General features: G+C 40.0%; 1 protein-coding gene across 1 annotated transcript in view; it reads right to left on the bottom strand.

The window, feature by feature from the left end:
- The window catches only part of LRP1B (LDL receptor related protein 1B), a 1,239,928-nt gene that overhangs the window by 524,675 nt on the left and 690,009 nt on the right, over positions 1-25,244 (bottom strand). Inside the window, exons 12-13 of the mRNA XM_039494476.1 lie at positions 11,392-11,572; positions 1,711-1,930 (exon numbers count right to left, since the gene is read on the bottom strand). Coding sequence (XP_039350410.1) covers positions 1,711-1,930; positions 11,392-11,572 — 401 coding nt within the window. The remainder of the gene's footprint in view (positions 1-1,710; positions 1,931-11,391; positions 11,573-25,244) is intronic.

The raw sequence follows: 25,244 nt of genomic DNA, 5'->3' as shown, positions 1-25,244 counted from the left end.
CATTCCATTGTTTGAAGCAGTGACTATTCAGGGGAATGCCCTGGTCCCAGTTTTATGGGTTGGATTTCACTTTTCCATCCTTAGCTAAATAAGGTGAATTTCACCACAAACTATTAGGCTTTGGAACAGGTTTCCACAAGTGGGTATTGTGCCCTTGACCACTGAGTCAGTGCCACTTCCTCCAGCAACTTCTGAAATAAAGTATTTATTGTGTCTGACAACTTCCAAGTAAATGGAAATGGTAGAATTAACAATAATAATAATAATTTAGAAAAGCTTTTCTTTTCTTTTCTTTTTTTTCTGCTCCGGCAGCAGAACCCTCCTCCCCCCCAGTGTGTCTCAATATTTTCTTCATCTCATCTGGCCACCCTATCAGATGGTGATAACACTCTTGCCATTCCACTAGTATCTCTCGAGGATGTTAAAGTAAAGCTACTAAAATTAGGCATTTTAAAGTCAGCAGGTCCAGATGACTTGCAACAGTTGTTTAAGGAGCTCGCTGGACCATTAGTGTTGATTTTAAATAAGTCTTGGAGCACTGGGGAAGTATCAGAAGACTGGAAGAAAGCTAATGTTGTGACAGTTTTTAAAAAGGATAAACAGGATGACACAGGTAATTACAGGCCTGTCTGCCTGATATTGAGCCTTGCAAGATAATGGAATGGCTGATAAGGGACTCAATTAATAAAGAACTAAAGGAGGGTAATATAATTGATGTAAATCAACAGATTTAGGGAAAAGAGATTTTTTGATGTGATTATAAGTTTGGTTGATAATGACAATAATGCCAACATAATACTTAGCCATCTGTAAGGCATTTGATTTGGTACCACACACAACATTTTGATTAAAAAACTAGAATGGTACAAAATTAACATAGCACACATTACACAGATTAAAAACTGGCTAAATGATAGGTCTCAGAATGTAACTGTAAATGGGGACTCATCATCGAAATTCAGATAGGAAATAAGGTGTACATTTTTAATGGTGAGAGTAATTAACAACTGGAATAATTTACCAAGGGTCATAGTGGATTCTCAATCACTGACTATTTTTAAATCAAGACTGGATTTTTTTTAAAAAAGATATGTTCAAGGAAATATTTTGGGGAAGTTCTATGGCCTGTGCTACACAGGAGGTCAGACTAGATCATAATGGTTCCTTCAGGCCATAGAATCTATGTTTCTAGCTAGTGAAGTTGGCTAAATCAATCAGCAAGCTCCATAATCAAGTGGCTGGACTTGTTAATGTGTGTCCCCTGTGTATTATAACAAAGTCTCAAGCACTGACCCATGCAGTCCATGAAAAGCTGTTTTACCAGGTGAGCCCAATAGAAGGCTCCTGCTGGCAGAGCCAGAAGGAGCTGTGTTAAATTTGTCTCTACTGGAAGTCTCTGTACCCTGGTGTTTCAAATCACAACACAATTCATTGCTACATGGGAAAACTGGATTGAAAAAAAAAACAACACCTTTGTATTACTGCTTCTAAAGCTAAGAAAAATATGTCAGGCCGTGCCATATTCTCCTATAGTAGAGTGCCAACCGCACTGTTTTCAATGGAGCTTATGCCAGGCATCCCACAGGGTCTACTTACAGCAGCCTTGTAGGTGCGGACGGGAAAAAACTTTGAAAAATATTTTTAACACAACACAGTACGATTCAGTGAAAGGGGAAGCCTGTGGACAAAACAGCAGCATTTTTCTTTTACCTTTCTGTCAGTTCCATTCAAAAATATTCTTTCAATGTGATCATAATAGGCATCACACCAGTACAATACATTTGTATGATAGTCCAGAGTTAAACCATTTGGCCACAGCATCTTTGATGTCACAAAAATCTGCCGGCTGTAGCCATCCATCCATGCCTTCTCGATTCTTCCCACACTGTCATCTATTTCATCTTCCTCCCAGTCCGTCCAATACATCCAGCTATGAAATTATAAATAAAAGCATTCAGATATCATTTGAACTATCTGATTTATATTTTAGAAGGCCTTCAACAAAAAGTTTGTAACTTCATACGATTATAGTTTGCTTTAGTCTTTTGGGTGAATGACACCTGCTGATTCCTTCAAATGAACAACAGCATTTGCAGCAAAGCAAAAAAAATCCCTTTGGTTCAGTGTCATTAAACTACTATTCTATACACACAGAATATAATCAATTATGTGATTAAAAAGTGAGATGACTGATATGAGAAGTCAGAGTACTGTTAATGAGCTGCTAGAGACTTTATTTAATCTCAGCAATTATGAGGTTTTTTTTAAGACCAGGAATTGGATTGACTTTGTTCCAAAGGGCAGAATTGTATTAGGATTGTTTGGCCAAGTCTATTTTGTCTTCTTGATGCAAATTATCTGCTTTTCTCTATTGCTGCTTAACACTATTGAAAACTCCACATAGGATAAGTTAACTGCACACACGTTTAATAACTTGAGATTAAGTAACCTTGAAACTTTGGCTTTTAATATGCGATAGAAGTAGTATTCAATGACTTACTTAAAGCAATATTGTGATTGGTTTATACCTTATACAGATTTTTAGAAAGAAAAAAGAAACTGTAGGCTGTTTTTGTCTAATTGTATTCAAAGACTCTAAGGGTATGTCTATACTACCCGCTGAATTGGCGGGCAGCGATTGATCCAGAGGGGGGTCGATTTATCGCATCTAGTCTAGACACGATAAATCGACCCCTGAGCACTCTCCGTCAACTCCGGTACACCACCAGAGCGAGAGGTGCAGGCGGAGTCAACGGGGGAGCATCAGCAGTCGACTCACTGCAGTGAAGACACCGTGGTGAGTAGATCTAAGGATGTCGACTTCAGACTTCAGCTACATTATTCATGTTGCGTAACTTAGATCGATTCCCCCCCCCCCCCCGCAGTGTAGACCATGCCTGCGTTTCCATCATTCATGGCTGCTGAATTGATCTATTCTGAAGTTTTTTTTGCACTGGTTATACTTCCCCTTTTCATTTATGATATTTGTAGGCCATATTTATTTTTCACTTGAATTTCCTTTACCACTTTTCTGGAATACAAGGGACTTATGTACATTTCTTTAGTCAGCTAATATACTTTTCCAATAGCAGTGGCATAAAGTATGTGCATTAGTGCTCCCTTACTACCACACAACTCCTTTCAACCAAACATTTGTATTTTTATAAAATAGTATATTATTTTCAAACAGTATTTTAGGGGTTTCATTTATATATGAATAAAATGGAATAAAATTATCAGCGCCTTCTTATTTATTGCTCTACAAATTAGCTGCTGTTTGAATGTAAACATCTTCAGTAGTACAATATGGACTTGATCTGGCAAGGTGCTTATCACCCTGGACCCAATTCAGAAATGCACTTACTCAGATGCTTAATTTTAAACACATGAATAACTGACTTCAATGGGACTTCATGTGAAGCACACACTTAAGTGATTAGCTATGCAGGGATCACGGTGCTCATCACCTTGCAGTACCTTGCCTTATAACTGCAGTTTACTGCTGGGACACAAATTTGGCAAAATGAAAAAAAAAAGTGAAAAATGTGCAACCCTATTTCTTCTGGGGAAAAAAAAAAGATGGACTACGTACAGTTCTTGAGAGCTTTGAAGATCCTCTAATGTGAGACTGGTCAAACAAAACTAGATAAGTATGTTTTATAAAGTGGCTACAATTAAAAAAATGAACATTTGCCAAAACATATCACACAGGTATTATAGGATGGAACTGACTATTATTAAGGTTGCTTGACACTTCTCATTGTAAGACCCTGTTTTCAGTTCCTTAACACATTGTCAAATATTAACAGTTTGGACTGAAATTTTCCATCCTGAATGTCTGCCTCATGTTCAATGTTTTGGGAACATTTCTGCCATGAGTGCAGCCAATTCTCAGAACAAGGTTAGGGGAATCTATGTTTTGTCCATTTAAAAAATTTCTGTCAGTCTTTTCTTTGAAAAGTCCTACTGGTCCCATGCTTTGGAGTAGAATCTTGAAATTTGACAGGGTGTAGCCTGTGTGTGTCAGGGATGTGCCCTTTGTTGTCCCTGTGAAAATCCACCCAAATTTGACCAAATTATAAGCCTTTAAAAATTGCAACTCACAATGCCTGGAGAGAACAGCTAGATTGCCTGAAATTTCTGTCTGCACTCACTATGCTCTAGCCCAGGGCTGAGCAAGACTTTCCCTAAAACTGCAGCTCTGGCTGCTGTGGGTCATGCAGAGTCTGTATATCTAAAGTGAGAGCACGGAGGCTGTTTCTCCTATGCTCTCTATGCCACTCACCCACAATTGGGCACAAGCAGACTGGAGGAGGAGGCTGCCTGAGTTGAAGGCAGAGGAGACAAAAGCTGGACCTGCAGAGGGGATAGAGGGAGGCTAAGATCAAATAAGGAGTCAGAGGACAGACTGAGACTGCGAACAAGTGGGGTGAAGAAAAATAAAGTGAAGGAGATGGATGACAGATCTGACGTGGAACTGGGGTGAGGAGAGAGAACCGAGATTGGCTGAGAAAAGAGATTGGGACAAGGAGCTGGGAGGAGACACACTGAGATTGGATGAGGAGCCCAAGGAGGGAGTTTCAGAGCATGAGCTTATGGGGATAAAGAATGCAGGTGAAGTGGTGAAAGTGACTGGAGGCCAGGGTTGGGGTGACAGACTGGATGAGGAGTCAGGAGGGGCAGAACTGGGAATGCCTGACCAAGGAAACAAACTGGGAGCAAGACAAGCGACTGGGACTGGCAGAGGGAGACTCTCTTTGGAGAGGTGAGACCAGAACTTGCTGGGAAAAGAGACTTGGATTGGGATGAGAAGTTTGAGGAGTGGATAGTGGAACTAGCTAGGTGAAGATAATGGGATTGAGATGAAGAGCCAGAAGGTGGAAGAGACAGGACTGGGAAAGAGACCGTCTGGAAGGGGCAGAAGAGGATCACAGGGAATATGCAGAAGTGTCTGTGCTCAATCCTCCAGTTTCTGGGGTGGAACCCAAGACTCCTGAGTCTCAACATTCTTCTGCTGTCAGCAAATGTCTGTGAAACCCAATGGCAAATTATCCCATTCCTCTGTAATACTGGTCTGCATAGAGGATGACAGCCTGCTAGTGCTATCAGTTACTCCATTAGCTCAAGTGGAAGAAGTTTGAATGGTGACTCTAAAGATCCAACCCTGTTGTTGAAACATGTAGGTAGCAAAAAGATGCCACATGATAGAATTTCTGATTTTTCAGTTTGCCTTTTTTAAGCACTTGGGATGTTACACAAACGTGTGCGCACACACTCACAAAAGAAAGAAAAGAAGTTAAAAGAACATTATTAAGTCAAGCACTGAAGTTAGGAAATGCCAGAGTTAAGGTTGCCTCTCCAACATTAATTTGTCACCTTGTGCATTATGATATGCAGTGTCTAATTACATAATCAAATACTACAGTCCTCAGGATGGACCTACTCTGGGGATATACTCAGATTTCAGTAGCAAAGGAGGTTGTTGAGCACTCCTTCATTTGCTGAAGAAGTTGGAAGGTGTGCAGTGAATGAGGCATGGTACTGGAGGAAGAGAAAAGATGATCTCTTGGTTGAGCAGTTGACTACTGACCAGAAGAACTGGATTCTATTCCTCCCTCAGTAACAGAGTTCCTGTGTGAGGCTAGGAGAGTCACTTAAAGCAAACTTTTTTGTATGTCCCTAATTTTCTGGATGTCTTACTTGAGACCTTGGGGTCCTATTTAAAAATGTACTGAGCACTCATAGCTGCAAATAAAGTCAATGTGCTTGAACATACAAAATGTTTTATTATGCTAATTATTCTGAAAAATCAGGTTCTAGGCATCTCAAATTGGGCACTCAAAATTAGTGGATGCTTTTGACCTTAATCTCTGTGCATTAGTTTCCAATCTGTAAAATGGATAATGCTATCTTCTTTTCGCACGGGTGGATAGTGAAAATAAATTGATTAATGTTTGTGAAGCACTCAAATACAATAGTGATGAGTGCCACAGAAAAGTCCATGAGGAAATTAATAACTCTGTCTTCATAGCAGGGTTTGTATAATGTGAAGTAAAGTATGGGGACACACAATGAACAATGAAAATAAAACAAAATATTACACTGCTGCTCAATAATTGAGCACTGTCTGCTGAATGAGGCAGGGTCTTGTGGAAAAAAATAGTATATAATTATATAATTAAAGATGGTATCATAATGCATACGCCCAGGGGGTTGCAGAGGCACCCTTAATTCTGGCATTTCCCAACTTTTGAGTGCTTGGCTCTGCACCTTAATAATGTTCTTTTAACATAATTTTATTTGTATATAATTACAGGGGAAATTATGGTATCTACAGTATTGCTGTATGGTATTAACTTTTTAATACGAAGTATTGAATGTAAGTAAGAGAATTAATATACTGGTCATGCTTCTTTAGATTTACACAAAGCACCTACCAGAAGTACTAAGACAGGAATCTCAAAAATAGGGGTATTCTAGGAACTATGTCATGGTATTTAGATCTTAAAATCAGCAGAATTCCATTCTGATTATATTAGTAAAAATATTAAACACATGTTTATGAATACTAATTGTTTCAAGACTCTGTTAGACTTTGTGCAGCTGATACTGATCACACAGCAGTTTTATGTCATTGAAATTCCACAAGCTACAGTGGAGTTGCTTCTGATTTATAGTGGTGGGAGATCAGAATCAAGTCTACAATTCTGACCTGTATTTTAAAGAGTAAAGGCCAAAAATTTTAGCTCTTAAATCACTACATTTCCAGCAGGGTTATGAAATGTTTAATTAACAATACTTTTGTTATCAAACCTATTTAGCATCTTAGATTACATCAACTGTTTTAAATGATGCGCTGGTCTTCTGGGCAACCATTTTATTCAACACAGTCACATGGAATAAATATCAGTGATCTATTTTATTTTATATCACAAATTGGTAAGAAATTAAAAATGTGCCATGGTTTACACAGGAAAAAATTTTAATAGCTTTGAAAAATGACAGAAGTAAACATCTGTTTTCTTGCATCTCTTCTATCTCTTCCAGCTCACAATACAAAAGGAAGGTTTTTATTGCTTTAATTTAATACTAAGAACAAAACCAAATTCAATGCCCTGGGCTTATACACTGCATTATAAATCTGACTGGAACCACATTCAGTTTCACTATAGAATCAGTGAAACCTGAGCACCAGCTCTCTAAGAGTGAAGCAAACAACTAGGTCAATATACTACTTACTGTACTGAAAGGCCCAATAAATCAATATAGTTTGCAAACATTTATATGACTTGTTAAAAGGCAATAACTTTTTTTTCTTTTAACTTTATGCTGCAGCTTTTTGTAGCTATCTCCCATCAGATCAAAACATGCCCAAAGTGTATGACATTTGTATTTTAATTGAACATCAAAATATAGTTATTGCTTTGCAATGCTTATCTTCTAGTCTAATAGTCTGAAGATCATTAAAATGCCATAATAAACCTTGTCCCTCAGGAAAACTTTTATAAAGGAGTATAACTATGAAAGTGTGTGTTATTTTATTAGAAAAGAGCACTGTACGATATCCCTTCTCAGACTATGCATCTTCATGCAATATCTTCCTGTGCTGCATACTTAACTGATAGAAATCAGTGAGCTGGAAAATTTGACAAAATAATTTCAGGTATTGGGATGATTTGGGGTCTAATTTGCATCACCACTATATGACTTAAACTAATTATAGCCTTCCTATAATAGTTTGCCTTCTTCAAAAGACAAACTTGGAAATGAAAAACTGATAATGTAAATAAATCCAAGTGTTAGGAATATAGCAATCAGCCCAGCCAACTAGAATTATCTACATGACTCACTCCTCAGTGATACTTTATAGAACAGTCTTGACAACTGGGTCATGGATACACTGAATTTGTATTACACCAACATAAGGTCATTTTTGTAATTTTGCCCATTTTGTATAATTTTGCCAGCAATGAAAATTATCTCTCTTTCATGGCTGTATTAAGACAGTGTATCCAATTATACTTTTATGATGTACAATAAGATAACAAACTTGAGATTTGTGGAAGGGGAGAGGAAAGGTTGCGTTAAAATACGAATTTGGTTGATACATGGCAATTTCTTTTTCAAATGTACTGCATCCACATGACACATCCAAATATCTACAGATGGTTTTTATTGAAGCCATTATAACAGTACTTGTTTGTTTTGTCATTGTTGTTTATTCCTAGTAACCGGTATGTCCCCTAGAATATAGGGTAGTACTAAATCGAATTAACCCTGCACCCGTCCACATAAAGCCATTTTTGTCGACATAAAGGGCTCTTAAAATCCATTTCTGTACTCCTCCCCGATGAGGGGAGTAGCACTGAAATCGACATTGCCATTTTGAATTAGGGTTAGTGTGGCCGCAATTCGACGCTATTGGCCTCCGGGAGCTATCCCACAGTGCACCATTGTGACCACTCTGGACAGCAATCTGAACTCGGACGCACTGGCGAGGTAGACAGGAAAAGCCCCACAAACTTTTGAATTTTATTTCCTGTTTGCCCAGCATGGAGCGCTGATCAGCACAGGTGACCATGCAGTCCCAGAATCAAAAAAGAGCTCCAGCATGGACCGCACGGGAGATACTGAAACTGATCTCTGTATGGAGAGATGAATCTGTTCCATCAGAACTCCATTCCAAAAGACGAAATCCCAAAACATTTGAAAAAAATCTCCAAGGCCATAATGGACAGAGGCCACAACAGGGAAACAACACAGTGCTGCGTGAAACTTAAGGAGCCGAGACAAGCGTACCAGAAAGCCAAAGACTCAAATGGATGCTCACGGAGGGAGGGGCGACTGACAACTGTAGCTATCCCACAGTTCCCGCACTCTCCGAAAACCATTTGAATTCTGGGTTGAGCTCCCAATGCCTGAAGGGTCGAAAACATTGTCGTGAGTGGTTCAGGATATATGTCGTCAGCCCACCTCCTCATGAAAGCAAAGGGAAAAAAATTGTTTCTCGCCTTTTTTCACTGTCACCGTATGTCTACTGGATGCTGCTGGCAGACACGGTGCTGCAGCGCTACACAGCAGCATCCCCTTGCCTTGCTTTGTGGATGGCAGACGGTGCAATCTGGTATCCGTCATTGTCATCCCGTGGGTGCTCCTGACTGGCCTCAGTGAGGTCGGTCGGGGGCGCCTGGGCAGACATGGGTGCTCCTGGCCAGCCTTGGTGAGGTTGGTCAGGGGTGCCTGGACAAAAATGGGAATGACACCAGGTTATTCTCTTCTTTAAGTTTTGTGTAATGGAGATTCAGCCCTGCCTGGAATATCATGCCAGCTGGAGGCTTCTGCCTCAGGCTGCTCTCCCAGTTGGCAGCACCGCACGGTCGCACCTACCACAGCCTACCCCTTGCTCTGATGGCTCACACTCAGATACTTAGACGTCAACATTTTATTGCAAATAAAAAAATTAAGCTCCTGTTTAGAACTGTCCCCCAACATACATATCCTGGGACATTTGGTATTTTACCAGTGTCAACCAAAGGCCCACACACAAATGGAGATTCAGTCCTGCCTGTGCTTCTATCCTAGTGCTTATCACAGATTCCCATTTTCAGCTATAGGCTGAGCAAGTGCAGAATGGTGGTTCACTCTACTTCGCTGTAAGCCAACCACCCTCCCCTCCCCCCTTTGATCTCTGTTTGCAATAAAATCAGTGCTGTTTCAAATTTATACATTCTTTATTACTTCATCACACAAATGGGGGGATAACTGCCATGGTAACCTGGGAGGGATGGGGGAGGAGGGAAGCAATGCGTGGGGTTGTTGTATGGCCACCCCCTAGAATGGCGTGCAGCTCATCATTTCTGCGGGATGTCTGGGGCTCTGACCCGGAGAGGCCGTTTGCCTCTCTGGTTCTTTAGTAGGCTTGCCTGATATTCTAGGCAGGACTGACTCTCCATTAGACAAAACTTAAAGGAGAGAATGACCTGGAGAGTCATTCCCATTTTTGTCCAATGCACCCCCCGGCCGACCTCACCGAGGCCAGCCAGGAGCATCCATGACAGCAGCAGATGGTACAGTATGGCTGGTAACTGTCTTTGCTAACTTGCAAAGGCAAGGAGATGCTGCTGTGTAGCGCTGCAGTACCGCGTCTGTTAGCAGCATCCAGTAGACATACTGGTGAGACAGTGAAAAAAGGCTGAATGGGCTCCATGGATGCTGTGCTATGGCGTCTGCCTGGGCAATCCAGGGAAAAGGGAGTGAAATGATTGTCTGCCATTGCTTTCACAGAGGGAGGATTGCCTGACGACATTTACCCATAACCACCCGCAACAAATTTTTGGCCCCATCAGGCATTGGGATCTCAACCCAGAATTCCAATGGGTGGGGGAGACTGCAGAAACTATGAGATAGCTCTGGGATAGCTACCCACAGTGCAACGCTCCGGAAGTCGACGCTAACCTCAGTACATGGACGGACACCACTGAATTAATGTGCTTAGTGTGGCCGCATGCACTCGACTTTATACAATTGGTTGCCAAAAATTGAAATCTGTAAATTCGGAGTAATCCGGAGTGACCCGTAGTGTAGACATACCCTAATATGTATTGTACCATTTCATGGTAAGTGGCATGCCTTTCTGTAAAGGGGAAATTATGTTAAATGTCAATTTTCCCTGTTTTGTTTTTTCACTGTGGGCATTCTATGACAGTTAAGTACTGTATTATGAAGACTATTACCAAAAGTAGTATCTTGAAAAAAAACTGTCTTTGTGGATCAGTGTAACCCATTCATCGAATTCAGGGCCAAAGGTCCTACATAAACTATTACAAACACACATGATATATGTGTTCCATTTGGATAAAGGGTTACCTGGAAAATGTGCAAACATATAGGTAGCTAGGTAACGCCCTATTAGTTGCATGTCTGAGAAGACTTAAGAGCATCTCATTCCTTTCAAAGTCAATTGTTAAGCTCACTGAATTGGCTCTAGATCTGTCCTTTTCAGATAGCAGAATATGAATAACGTAAGGCTTTGTGAAAAGTGTTTGTTTTTACCCAATCCATGCTCAGTTTTAGAAACAAGTGTGGATTAAAATATTTAAGACTGTATTTTGTTCTTGATCCATGTGTACAATTCCCACAGACAGCAATGGGATTTGTACCTGTCAGATTGAGAGCATGATATGGCCCCTGTGCTTTTTGGAAAACAGCAGAATAGCAGTGAATCAAATGCTTAATGCATAGGTCTGCTAGCTTCTTTAATATACATAATTTAGCCCAAATTTCAAAGAGCAGCTGTGTTGATCAGACAGAGGAATTTGACCCTAAATGCATTCATAGTGGAGACAAATTTAGTAAAATAGAACTAGTAAAATAAATTAGACATCTTCATACCCATTGACAGGATCAACGACAATTCCTCTCGGATGAGACATCTCTCCCTCTAACAAAATTTTTCGACTTTGAGAGGCTTTCTCCAATCTGGCTACAGTAATTGTTTTCCTGTGGCCATCATTTGTCCAGTACAAATTATTTCCAATCCAGTCCACGGCTATACCTTCAACATTATCAAGATCTGTTTAAAAAAAAGAAGTTTGAATTACTGTTACGTGTTAGTGTTCTATTTTCTGATGTTTCTTTTCAGCAAATCATCGATGGATAAAATACAGTATAAATAAAGTCTGAAATTATTTTGCTCATTTTGGGGCTAGATTAAGTCTTTGCTCCAAACCCTCAGTAAGGAGTGAAGAGGATACGTGACCCATATATGCAGGGCCAGCTCCAGGCACCAGCCCAGCAAGCAGGTGCTTGGGGCTGCCAACGGAAAGGGGTGGCACATCCGGCTCTTTGGCAGCAATTCGGTGGCGGGTCCCTCACTCCCTCTCAGAGAGAAGGACCAGACGCCGAATTGCCGCCGAAGACTGAAGCAGCGGCGGTAGAGCTGATCACGATCGTGGCCTTTTTTTTTTTGCTTCTTGGGGCAGCAAAAACCCTGTAGCCGGAAGTGGCTCTTTAATGTGTTTCCTGTGTCTCTTTGCAGCACATGGTATTAAAACACTGTGTGATTGAATTACTAACCAGTCTAAGTTATTAAACAAACAGGATGCTTGTTCTATGTTATTAGCCAATTGTAGAATAGTTGTTCAGTCATTTTGCATTAAGAATAATACATATAAACAGTAAATTAAATTATGAATTCAGATTACTGTGGCTCTTTGGGGTAATACTGATCACTAATTTGGCTCCTGAACCACTGAGAATGTCTCCTCTGACTGTTGAAAAGAATCGTCCCTAAGAGAGCATTATGTACAATGTCCAAGAATTTCAGCTTCTACTGGCTTTCAATGCAATTTATAGGTTCCATAATCAGAAACTATCTGGACTGTCACTTCCTCTTGTGGCCTCTTCACATGAAGCTTCTGAAACCACAACATCCAAATAACGAAGGACCCTGGAGTCTAAGGAACTGCACGCCTTCATTTTTTACCATTTAACTACATGTATTTAACTAAATTCAGCACTGAGTGATATTGTGTTAATATTACTCCAGTAAAGTAAAATTCATTACTTTCAATTGCCAATTGTATAAATCATATCTTAACAGATATTCTAGTAAAACACTTGTTCTAATTTAGCAAGACCCAGTTATAAAAATCTTACTTATCAATCATCCTGAGAGAAACATATCATCCTTTTATTTTCCATTATGATATCCAGTTTTTGTGAAGAGACACTAAGTAGTTCAGTGCCCATTTCTGTGACCATTCTGCCAGGCTGCAGCATACCATAAACAACATAACTTTCCAAAACAATTCACAAATTACATACTGCCAATACCACTGAATTTCAGCAGCCTCTCTGTGGGAAGAGAAGTATTGAGGATAGCAGCCAGTAGGCGTACAGAATGTTGTACAACAGTGTGGCATGGGAAATTTGGTACAAGCAACATATTTCTGCAAAATATATCATATGTTTTTAAGATACTATGATGGCATGAATAAACCCACACTGGAGAGTTCAGAGTGTGGGAAAACTCTGGGATCAGGAAGCCCTGACAGGCCTGCTGGGCATGCTTCAGTTGGAGGAGGAACTTCTCCAAAAGGGAGTCTCTTCAGCACAGCAGGGGGGCAGGTGGCAAGAGGCAGACCTGCATTTGCTGCTGCAGAGATATTATGCCAGGAAGGCATTCCCAGGAGCATATCTGCTTCAGAGTTGAGACACCCTAAGCTGCTGAGCCCCATGGACCAGGCTGCCAGGGACAACTGCCAGCCACGACATGGGAAGGGAAAAGCAGTAGAAAGAGGACCTTGGAAGCATTAGCCAGACCACACAACTCCTGCATTAAAGCGCTCAAGAGGGCCCCTTGGGTTGTAACATGGTGGAGTTGGAGGGCCCAGGTTTTCCCTACTTCATAACTGCTAGGTAGGGCTGCTGCCACAGACTTCAATCACTAGGAGGTGCTGTTGCCACACACTGTAACTGCCAAGCAGTGCTATCACCACAAACTATAACTACTAGGCAGGGAGGCTTGCCTCTGCATAAAGATCCACGCAAAGCTTCAGTTTTTTTAAAAGTTTGCTTGGAAAATCCACATACTAAACTGCTAGAATTTCAATTTATCTACCTTGAATATAAAGAGCTATGAAAATTTTGATTAGGTTTGAACCTGTTCTTCCAGAAAGAGTAAAGGCCAGATCCTTGACCTTGTTTCATTTGTTTTGCACTATTCCACTGGTGCAGAGCAGCTGTAATATGGCACAACCAATCCTCTGAAGATTCTTCCTATGTAGAGCAGCATCAATCCATAGAAGCTCCTATGCCACCCTCTCCTGGTTAAGGGAGATGGTTGGGGCATTCATAAACAATTTAAATTAGAGCAGCCTTGATGCTGCTCTAATGTATGTCATGGACCACTCAGCAGTCAGAGGGCCCCAAGGTCCAGAGAATGTAAAGATCGCTTAAAGCCAGCTTTGCCTCCCACCTCCACCTCTGATGCCAAGTACATCAATGGCCTTAAATATTGTTTCAGTACAGGTTTTGGACGTAAGAGGAATGCAGGAGAAGGCCCTAACAGGCCAATTTCATTATTTAATCAATTTTCTTTATTAACTTTTTCATAAGGGAAAAGATGGGCCTTTTACTTCAATTCATGTAAACAGACATGAAATCTGATGCATTATGGCTGTATCTATAGTACGTTATCATTTTTCACTGCACGCTGTGATAAAAATGTAATTCTGGTATCTACATACAGTGTAATATTTTTATTTTCAGGTTTATAAAATGAGCTCTTCACAGTATCTCTGCAAATTTAATAAACAAAGGTAAATAAATGTTGAATATATTTAATGTGTTGACAAATATCAATAGTCATAGGGTACACAAATCCCATATGGACTGGAAAGAGTTAAACTGCAGCACACACAACCAGCCTGCCCTAACACTGTTAGTGGGCATCAGGCCTGTAGGAAGGGGCTGAAAAAGGGAAGAGCTCACTCAGTTGTAGCTGGGTAGGAAGGAGAGCGTACCAACTGTTTTCACCCATCTGGAGTCAGGAATGGAGTAGGACTGTGGCTGGTCAGAGCCACCCAGAAGGGAAGGCAGGCCTGACACCAAGCTATCTGAGTTTATCAGGGACCTGCCAATGGTGTTAACCTAGGCCACCGCAAGGGATGCCCCACTATGAAAAAAATGGTGGGGTCTGAGAGCTGAGTGCAGAGAGCAGGCAGAGAAATAACCTTGGAGGGGCTGAGAACTACGCTCAGCTGGGATAAAGACTCTTTTATTATGTGTTTGTTTTGGGACTTTCAGTTCTGCTACCCAAAAGTGGGGGATTGAGCTTTCATGGTGACCTGGCCAGAGGACTGAGCCATATGTCTCCAGAGTGGGCTGGAAACCCTATTGGGGAAACTAAGGCAGTGAGACTACAGCCCCATGCTCTATCACGAAGAAGTACCCAGGGTGTGGTGACCCTACAACACAACACAGATGGAATCATCCCAGAATAACATTCTGTTCATATCTCCACAGTCACTTCATTGTGGCAAACCCTGAAATGGACAGATGGACACTAGGGCTTTACAATACTGTTAGACTGAAAGAGTAGCAACTTCCACAGTTGAGGATCCTCCACTGAGAATATTCATCCTTCAGCTCCCAGATAACTGTAAACAAAGCACTCTAGATGATTTCCTTATCTGCCTGACACATTTGGGGCCAAACCATGTGGGGCTTTATATTATATACACATGCTGATGTTGATTTAATATGCATTAGATGTGTACTGTTAACCCCACACAACTTCACAGATCAATATTCATACCTAAGCTCAATCAATATACAAAGGCAAGAAACTCTTATCTTTAAAATGAAAGGAATCCCCCAGCTTTAAATGTTTTCCCAATGTTACAGTTTAATATAAAACCAATTCAAATACCAAAGAGAATATCTTATCAAGGGACAGGTAAAATAAAGTTAATAGTGGTCCACCTAAATGATTGTTTGTAAAAGCAATGAAGAATTAGTAATTAGCTATGACTGATAATTTTTTCCTCAAGAAACCAAGTTGATTATATAAGAAGCAAAAATAATTTTAATGAGCACTATATCAATTACACCTCTGTGCATGTGTGTGTGTGTGTGTGTGTGTGTGTGTGTGTGTGTGTGTGTGTACATACATATGCACACGCACATAAAATGGTAAAAGATGAAAAAAGCTCTTCAACTGAGAAAATCCGGTTAGAAAATGCTGTGGCAGCTCAAATAAACTCAACTACATGGGTTTCATCTGTTGCTGGGGAAAATATAAGCACAGCTAAAACTAAATATTGAAGGATTGAAAATACATAGAGACTTGAAGAGGATTAAGCCTTTTAGATCTTTAGAACAAAAGCTGTTTTAATCTCCTAAAATAAATCAAGAACTTTAAAAGCAAATACTGCATTTTTGATTCCACTTTCCTTGTTCTTCCATTATATCATTTCCAATACCTCTCATGAACAATACCAGGCTTAACATTTAAAAAAAATAATTGAATCTAGTACTACAGCACTAAATATATTAAAAAGCTAAATCAACTTCTAAAACTGCATAGATATAATTTGCTTGGTACATCAACAGTTTTGAGTTAATTGATCAAAAGATGTGGTTGAAGGTTTCAAAAATGCAAATTTCACCAGTCGTTCAATTGCCCAAGCTTAAAATTACTATTAGTTTTGTCTGTTCACCTCCTTGCATACAAAATTTATATTAAATAATGCTTAAAGTTGTATTTCTGTATTTGCACTGTGAGCTTGCTAGAACAGGGACGCTTTTACTGTGCTTTTTCTACAGCACCTAGCATAATGGACTCGCAGTTTTGATTAGGACTTCTAGAATGTTACTGTTATTAGTACTACAGTTATTACTACTACTATGTAATATCCATTGAGAGTGTTTTGTTTATTTGTATGGGTTAATTATGTGCTCTGTTCAGGGCCTAATATTAGCTATATAAAATTGAGCATTAGTGCCCAAATCATCTCATCTTCCCTTTCCGCTCCTTGAGGAGTCTTTTCTGTTTTCTTCCTCTAAAATTCTACCTAGCTAAGGTACTTATATGCCCCCCATACCATAGTATCTGAGTGTCTAACAATTTTTAAACTATTTATCCTCACAACACCCTTGTGAAGCAAGAAGTGGTACTATCCCCATTTTACAAATGGGAAACTGAGGCAAAAAGAAGGTACGTGACTTGCCCATGGTCACACAGGAAGTCTATCAAAGGGGAGAGACTTGAACCCAGGCCTCCTCAGTCCCAGCCTAGTGTCCCAATCAATGGACCATCCTTCCTTCATAATCACATCTCTTCCTGCCTTATGTCTTCTGTGGCTCCCTCTTTCTCTACTTTGTCTTGATATCACTTGCTCTGTCTCTCCCACTACTCTTTCTCTCTCCAATATTGAAGAAAACTGTTAGTGTACAAAACAGCCTCAGGAGACAGACTTTTTAAAATGGGGAAATTAATCATGAAGTAACAGATTCTCTTATCAGTTCTTGGTTCCTCTGCACCACTCAGGAGGTAGAAAGAGGCTAGAATCTGTCTGCAAATGGCTAGCAAAGAATGTCACTGTTGGCGGGAAACTCCCTGCTATCTACTTCTAGGCTCCCTGTTCCTATGACCTCTAATGCCAGTGTAGGGGCATGTCTGGATAAGGAAGATGGTTTGGCAGAGCTTTGGTCTTTCATGACAATCCTATACTGGTTTAAGTTCTAACCCCTAACTGCCAGATGCTTTAAGTTGTGTTAGGAAAAAGGGCTAGTCCTTGAAATCAAGGAGACTAATGTGACTCTCTGACAACTGATCACTTATGTCACACTGAATGCTAGACACAGAAAAGAATCTAGGTTCAAATGTTCTCAACATTACCATTCACTTTTGGAAATTCTGGCTGCAATACATGTTTGTCATAGTCATAATACTGATAAGTTATACATTTCAGGGTCGGAAGTCAACAAGACTTGAGAAAAGGAAAGCAAATTATATATATCTAGTATTTTCTGTTCTTTCTTATGTTAGCTATGCTGTTTGGACTCTAGTTTGAACCAGATTGTTTATTTCACACATGATGCTAACTTCCCTTACTAATCTAGAACAATATGCTTAGAAAGATGGTCTTGGAATTGACAACCAGTACATGGTTGACAAACGTTGAAACATATGTGCCACTGAGGAATTTTATCACAAACTATATGTAGGAACCCATCCATATACATATATAGATATGAGGTAAATACTAATCACATCTGACAAAAGCACTGATACAGACACCCTGCTTACAACCTGATCGGTATATTAAAACCAGCCACACTAAAAAGAACAGAATATAAGTTGAACTGTGCTGCCATAAACAGCATGTAGAAGTAATGTTACTTTTTCCTATTAACCACTCCCCTAGCTTTTTCTGAAGCATCTGATTCTGGACAATGATTCTGGACCTCTGATTCAGTCAGATAGGATAGTAATTATTATTAATAATTTGTATTGCAGTAGTACCTAAGAGCTCCAGTCACGGATCAGGACCTTGTGGTCTTAGGCACGTACAAACACAGAACAAAAAGATAGTCCCTGACCTAAAGAGATGAAAGTGATGTTTTCTTCATACACAATAACTATATTTTATTGTGTTGCATTTATTTCTCCAGCCAACGTACTTCACCAGGTATGAGAGGGATCCCCACACTGACATAAGGAAGCAGCATCAAACAATTCCTCTGTAATGACTGCCATGTATTAAATGTCATAAATTCAGTCAATCTAGAGATTATTTAAGCATCTGTTTTGGAGTCTGAGCTAGAAAAGGTTAAGGAACATGCAGGCTAAATGACTCAAATTCTACCTTTAAAAAACATATTAGAGAAGTATATCAATGGTAGTTAGGGCTGTTCCTTATAAATAGCTGACAAAGCCATGTTAGATGGACTAGAGCTTTGAAATGCAAACCTATACTGTTAGGGAATTAGAGGTAAATACTAATTGTATTTGTTTACTTATATCTTGTTAGATGTTAACCATGTAACCAGACAGTTCCTGTCTATTACAATATTCTATTGATTCAGAGATCAAAAGGAAATAGTAAGAATTTGATGGAACTTGGGTGTAATAAAATCATTATCTTTATTTCTCTTTGAAGTTTGTAGTAAACTGTCTATGAATTGCTTAATGAAGAATTATCTTATGATGATGAATGCAACTAATTACCTGGTATACATAGGAAATAGGAGGTTTTATTTCAAAGCCACTATTCTTCACCCAAGGAATACCTGCTGTCAAGTGTCTATCGATAGCCTGCCAGAGATCTATAGAAGAACTCTAGGGCCCTGAACTTGTTATCTGAGATGGGCTTGAGCTTTGTCAGGGGAAGCTTGAGTTGCAAGACTGAGGTCTCCAGCTCCAGTCTGGATTACCCTGCTACTTGTCATGGAAGAATCTGAATAAACTCTATATATGGATTGCCTATTTGGCCTATAAGTGGATGAACTGATTCTGGAAAGAACTTTTTGCAGCTCAGCAGTTCACCATCTCTACTATGAAACTGACCTAATAACATTACTCGTATCTATATGTATAACGATCTTTTAACCACAATACCCTCTCTCTTTTCTTTTTTAAATAAATCTTAGTTTAGTTAATAAGAAATGGCCATAAATGTGTATTCGGGTATGATCTGAAATATTCATTGTCCTGGTGGGTAATGTGTCCGATCTCTTTGGACTTATATATGATGAACAAGATTTTCAGACAGCCTCATCATATTTGACTTGGCTGTCTGGGTGGGAGCCCAAGGCTGGAGCTTTAAGGGAACTATGGTTTTGGTTTCTGGGTAACCAGTAAGGTGTTGAAGTTGTTTTGTGGCTGGCTTGGTGAATCTAATTATTACAATAACCACCAATTTCAGGGATCGTTTGCCCCCTTCTTTGTAGTTTGCCCTGACTGAGCATTCTCAGTGTAGCCCCTCCAGGCAACAATGGTTACATAGACCTTCAACTTATTTCTCAGGACTCGTTCTTTACATAGCACACTTTCTCACACAAAACCCACTTTTGTTGATCATTGCTCTGTTAAATCACATTACATCGCTCATTCCCCAAAAGACTGGTAAATTCCAGGACCATACACAGGACTGTGGGTCTCTTTTTCTGTGTCACACTAATATGTGCTTACCTTTATTCCAGAGCAGGGTAGAAAATCTTTCTGTTTGCAGAAATCCAGTACATGATACACTGAATGACATCAACAATGGCCTAAGATAAAGTGCTACAGTTTTACCCAATAGATGAAATATCAATTCCCCTGGGCTGCCACACACTTCAAATGCAATAATAGCATCTGTAAAAGGAGTCATTACGATCTCAATGAACTTGTAATATGATAAATTGTTTAACAACCTTTCACTATGAGTTTGTAATATCTCTGGATTCATTATCATGTTAATAGAACTATCAAGGTTTCAAATTCCTTGCAATTGAAATATTTTCTTTTCCTGGTTTTTTTTTTGGTCTTTTCTCATTTTTGTAATGATTTCCTTTAAATAATAAAAACATAGCAATTTCAATTTTAAAATATGTTAAAAAACTTATTAAGATTATGACACAGATTTATATAAAGCACTGAAATTAAATAGTACCAAAATGTCCATGCCATCCTTACGTTGTCCTACTGAGAACAGATTTTTCAGCAATCATACTTTCACTTTTCATAATAGAAAACAAAAGGAAAAAGCTGGAGTTGGTGACTGAAGAAAATCACAGCAAGACATCAGATTGATGACTTTTTAAAAGTGTTCTTTCCCTATAAATGTCCTCCACATCATTGTCCAGGCAGAGCAGCTGTGAGCAAGGAGCATGGATTAATGAAGGTATGAGAGCACAGTTATTGTAATGTAAAACAATCGATCAACATAAGGAAGGCTACTGTCGGTATCACTGAAGCCTATGTAAAAGACAATACAATAGATTTAGAGTAAATCAGGATTCAGAAATTCATGGGTTTTGCATTGTTTTAATGGCAACCCTCCCCTGTAATTAAAAAGCAGTACGATCATTTAAATCTGTATTCTCTCAACTACTGCCATGGTTTATATTAAAATAAATAAAAACATATAAGTATAACCCTTCTGTAGGAGGGTGACCCCACTCCTCCCCTGAAGGGCTTAAAACAGCCTTGGGAGAGGACTGCAGCGGCAGAAAAGCTAAGCTGATTGGAGGAAGCAGCCACAGGTGGGGCCACGCCCCAATCAGGCCACAGCTGGCCCAGTAAGAAGGCTGAGGGCCAGAGACTCAGAGAGACACTTTTTGAGAGAGAAGGACCTGGCTGCCTGAGAGTGGAGTGGGGTACCTGAGGTGGAGCAGTGCTGGGGAAGGTCAGAGGGAGCTGGGGAGCTCCAGCCTAGCAAAGCCCCAGGCTGCATGCCGAGTTAACGGCTCACACAGGTACTGGGGCTGCAGAGGGGCAGCCCAGATATAGGCAGAGGCAGCTGGTCCAATCCCCCTTGCCGATGATGAATGGTTTATAGACTGCAGTCTGCCCCAGGGAGCGGGGGCTAGACGATGACTGGCAGTAGCCACTGAGGCAAGGCGGGGATAGGGGATTGGGGGTTCCCCTGGGAGGGGAGACCCAGCTTGTGGGTTACTGCTGGGGGCAAAACCCTGACACAGAGGGGCACTGGGGTCTGGAAGGTACACGGGGGCCAGCGGCAGGTGAGACACCAGCCTGCAGAAGGCGCTCTGTGCTGAAAAAACTGATTCCCTAGATGACCAGCAAGAGGTGCTGCGCCAGTGTGTCATCGCCCCGCAACACCTTCTCATCTTTCAAGATGCAACTCTTGGGTCTCTCATCAATCCTGTTCATTTTACTTTCTTTATACAATCCTGCAAGATGCAGACCACTACCTGCAATGGCCTGAACTTCAATGGGAGTCACTAATTTTTTTTTTTAAAATCAGAAAAAGCAAATTAGCTGAAACTAAAGCTTTTTGCAGAAATGTATCAGTTGCAATGAAACTTTCGTCTGGAAGGTTTCTGTGGTCCAGCATGGAATTTCTGGTCAAAATCTGAAAGTGATCCACCCCAGCATAGCAAATAGCTAAGGACCTCCATTTGAGGGTTTTATTATGTTTAACATTTCCTGGGAATTCATCTGTATTTATTACAAAAAAATAAAAATGGGTGAAAATCAGTGGAGAAAATTAACAACACAGCTTTGTGGGCAGGAAAAAAACCCCAACAAAGATGGAAAAGTAAGGGTATTGAAAGTAAATGCAGTTTAACACCGAGGTTAATATTTTACTTTTAGCTTTGTTTATTAAAAACTTTACTATGCAGAGGAAGTGGATGGGATATGCTGAAGGGCTGATCTGGCAGGTACTCTGCAAGGGACAACCAGGTATGGGGAGTTCCAGCACTTGCAAAATTCATATTAAAAAAAAATCAGTAAACCCCAAGTTTTTCAAAACCCAGCAATTTTTCAAATACATTCAGTAAATTCCAAAAATGAAAAGAAAGGGGAAAAATACATGTTTAAATCACAGAAAACTGGATGCAAACAGGTTGCTATGGAGACTGCTAGAAATAGGTCACATTTATAGGGATAATACATATTAGACGGATGGGGCAGAAGGTTTTAAAATACACAAGTTTTCCAAAACATGTTGAACATGCTCTGCTTGCATCACTAATAAACTACAGTACTGGTGTGTTTTGGTCTTTAATCTTGTTTGATATGGATTTAATGTAATGTTCTGTCATAAACTCTGAATGCATCATGGCAGGTCATGCTCTCAAATGGGGAAAGAGCCTACAAGCACGAGTAATTATGTTAGTCTCCTCACACCACTTGGACAGTGTTTTGGAGCCACTGGATTTGTGTAATTCCAGTTTCAGTAGCCCCTCTCCTGCGTTGGTCCAGTGCACCCCCATCACTTTCCACACTAAGCTTTGTGGACAAAATGACACAGTGTACTCCTACTCTACCCTCTTCAGGAAATTGCTGCATAGACCTTCCGTAGGCCCACCTATGTCAGAGTAAACTGGGTGCTATATTAATAAGAACTAAAAATCTAAAATAAGTGTGAGATGACAAACTAGGACACAAGAGTTGAAAAATGGTCTAAATTTTCAACAATGGGCTAAGAATGGGCTCACCACACTTGTTGAAATTACTTTAGTCTGCTAAATCTAACTCAACATATATGCATTTCTTACTATTTCACAAACTGTAATAAACCCTGTGACATTCATGCTATAGTGACTTGTGCTGCAATCCCTCAAAGTATGTAGAAAATTGCAAATGTGTATTTTGGAATTTCCAAGCACAAATAAGATCTAGGTCAATAGCTTCCTGGTAAATTAACAGTATTCAGCATACCCAAAAAGATTCAAAATGGGGGCGAAGGGAATGCTACTACAGGATCCAATACATTCAATGTTGTAAATTCTTTCTCCTAAATTATTTAAAATTCATATTTAATGAAAGACCCAAGAGCATTACAATATATTCCTTATTCTTTCCTTTAGCTTCAAGTCAGATCATGACCAAGGTGAAATCCTGGCCCCAATGAAGTCAACAGCAAAACTTCCTTTGATTTTAATGGGGCAAAGATTTCACCCTAGATCTCTAATAGTTTCACAACTTCAATGCAAAAAGCATTAAGTATTGCAATCAACTCACTACTTTGTGTAATCAGTTGTACTCCGATTTAAAGTTTGATCAATGACTTACTTCATAAGTAAAAGTTATCCTGAATCAATTTGATCAGTGTTTAGCATTCCGGACATTCTACTGGATGTTGGTGATGAACAGTATCACCAAGGAGGAGGACATCACACCCAAGTACAGTGGTGTAGCTCTATTGACTTCAATTAAACTGTGCTGAATTACTGACCAGCTTACTGCCAACTTACTAGCTGAAGAACTGGCCCTATAATAGAAATTAAGACAAATCATTTTTATTTTTACAGTCCCTTTATACAGATACATCCCAAAGTACTTTACAAACTGAGTTGGCTGTTCAAACTACATACAGAAGTTCAGACTTTGCCCAGCCTTGCCCACATGCATAAGGAATGGCCAGGGTGGAAGGAGCCTTTTCCCCACTCTCCTGTGACCTTTTGTCCTTGTACTCCCCAGCATGCAAGTATTATGTGGGTGCAGTGCTCACAAAACTATTAAACAAATCAAAAGGGGCAAGGAGGGATGAAAGCAGAGCTCCACGTTCTCCACACTAGACAGCAGGGCTTGTGAGCTCCACAGTTCCCTGTTCATGGGAGCTCTAACTGAACAATCCTTACATTCCTTGAATGTTTCTGATTTCTTTGTTACAGTGTTCAACCAGCTCTCATTATGAAAACGTGAAACCAGGTTCATAGCTACTGTTGCTGGTGCTGATGAGGATATCACCTCGACCATCTCTTTTGGGAGGAAACTTGCTGGGTGCTATCAAATAGTTACCAATACTACCCACCAGTTTAGTACAGAAAGTTAAAAATGAGGATTCACAACTGAAACCACAAGGGGAATCAAGATACAACACTGCAATATACTGAGCACTCTCAATTCTCATTCAGCACCTAGTAGGTTCCTGTGTGGGCAGACTGTAATAACTTGAGTTGAAATATTGCTAGGGCTAATACACCTACTCTTGCAAGAAGTGCCATGCACAAGTAATGAGGACCTGTGACCAGAGAAATGGCAACTATAGTGCCCCCTAACACTATGCTACTCAGAGAAAAAAGTGTTCCCTACTAAATTGCTTCGTGAAACACCTGATTTTCTCTAGTCATCCCCCACCCAAGCACTGAGCCAATCCATCCCAGCTGAGTTTATGAGGACTGACAAGGATAAAGTTGAAATGATATGGCAAGATGCCATATTAATTTTTAAAATGATGAAAAATACCACAACAAGTGCTCTTCAAATATGCTTAATATTATGAAACTATGTGGAGCACTAACTAACTTAGCGTATGTCTACACTTCAGCTGGGAGCATGCTTTCCAGCTCAGGTAGAAAGACATGCGCTCCAGTTAGCATGCTAAAAATAGCAGTGTAGCTGGGGGAGGCAGCTCAGGTGGTAGCAGCCTGTCTATGTACCTGGGTGTCTGGGAGGGTTTGTACTCAGGAAGCTAGCCAGAGCTGCCACTAACCCCAGCTACACTGGTCTTTTTACTGCACTAGTTTGGGCAGAGCTGGCATATGTATGTCTACCCGAGCTGGGAAGCATGCATAAAACAAAAGACAAATTCCATGGTGTAGCACATGAGAGCTGGGGATAAATCATTGTCAGTGGAAGGGATCCAGCTATGGAATAAACTTTCAGAGTATATTAGGCAAATCACATCAAACTATCTTTAGGAAACACTGCAAAATGTTCCTCTTTGAAAAAATATTTCCATCATAACAAGAATGACACACAGAAGAAGAAGAGCTCTGTGTGGCTCGAAAGCTTGTCTCTCTCACCAACAGAAGTTAGTCCAATAAAAGATATTACCTCACTCACCTTGTGCAATTTATAACATTGCTACATTGATCTACCCAAACACCACCAAAAATAAACAAACAAACAAACAAATAGGGTTTTGTAACAAACAAGTCTACCAGCCAACATCAAAATTAAACATATGAAAACAAAGTTTATTTTTATCCCCAAAAGCACAGTATAAAACCCTAAGATCATACACACACACCCCCCATAAAAAGCTTTAATTACTATG

The sequence above is a fragment of the Mauremys reevesii genome, linkage group 11 (genome assembly GCF_016161935.1).
Source record: "Mauremys reevesii isolate NIE-2019 linkage group 11, ASM1616193v1, whole genome shotgun sequence".
NCBI classification, from domain to species: Eukaryota; Metazoa; Chordata; order Testudines; family Geoemydidae; genus Mauremys; species Mauremys reevesii.
This window is presented reverse-complemented; position numbering and strand designations above follow the sequence as displayed.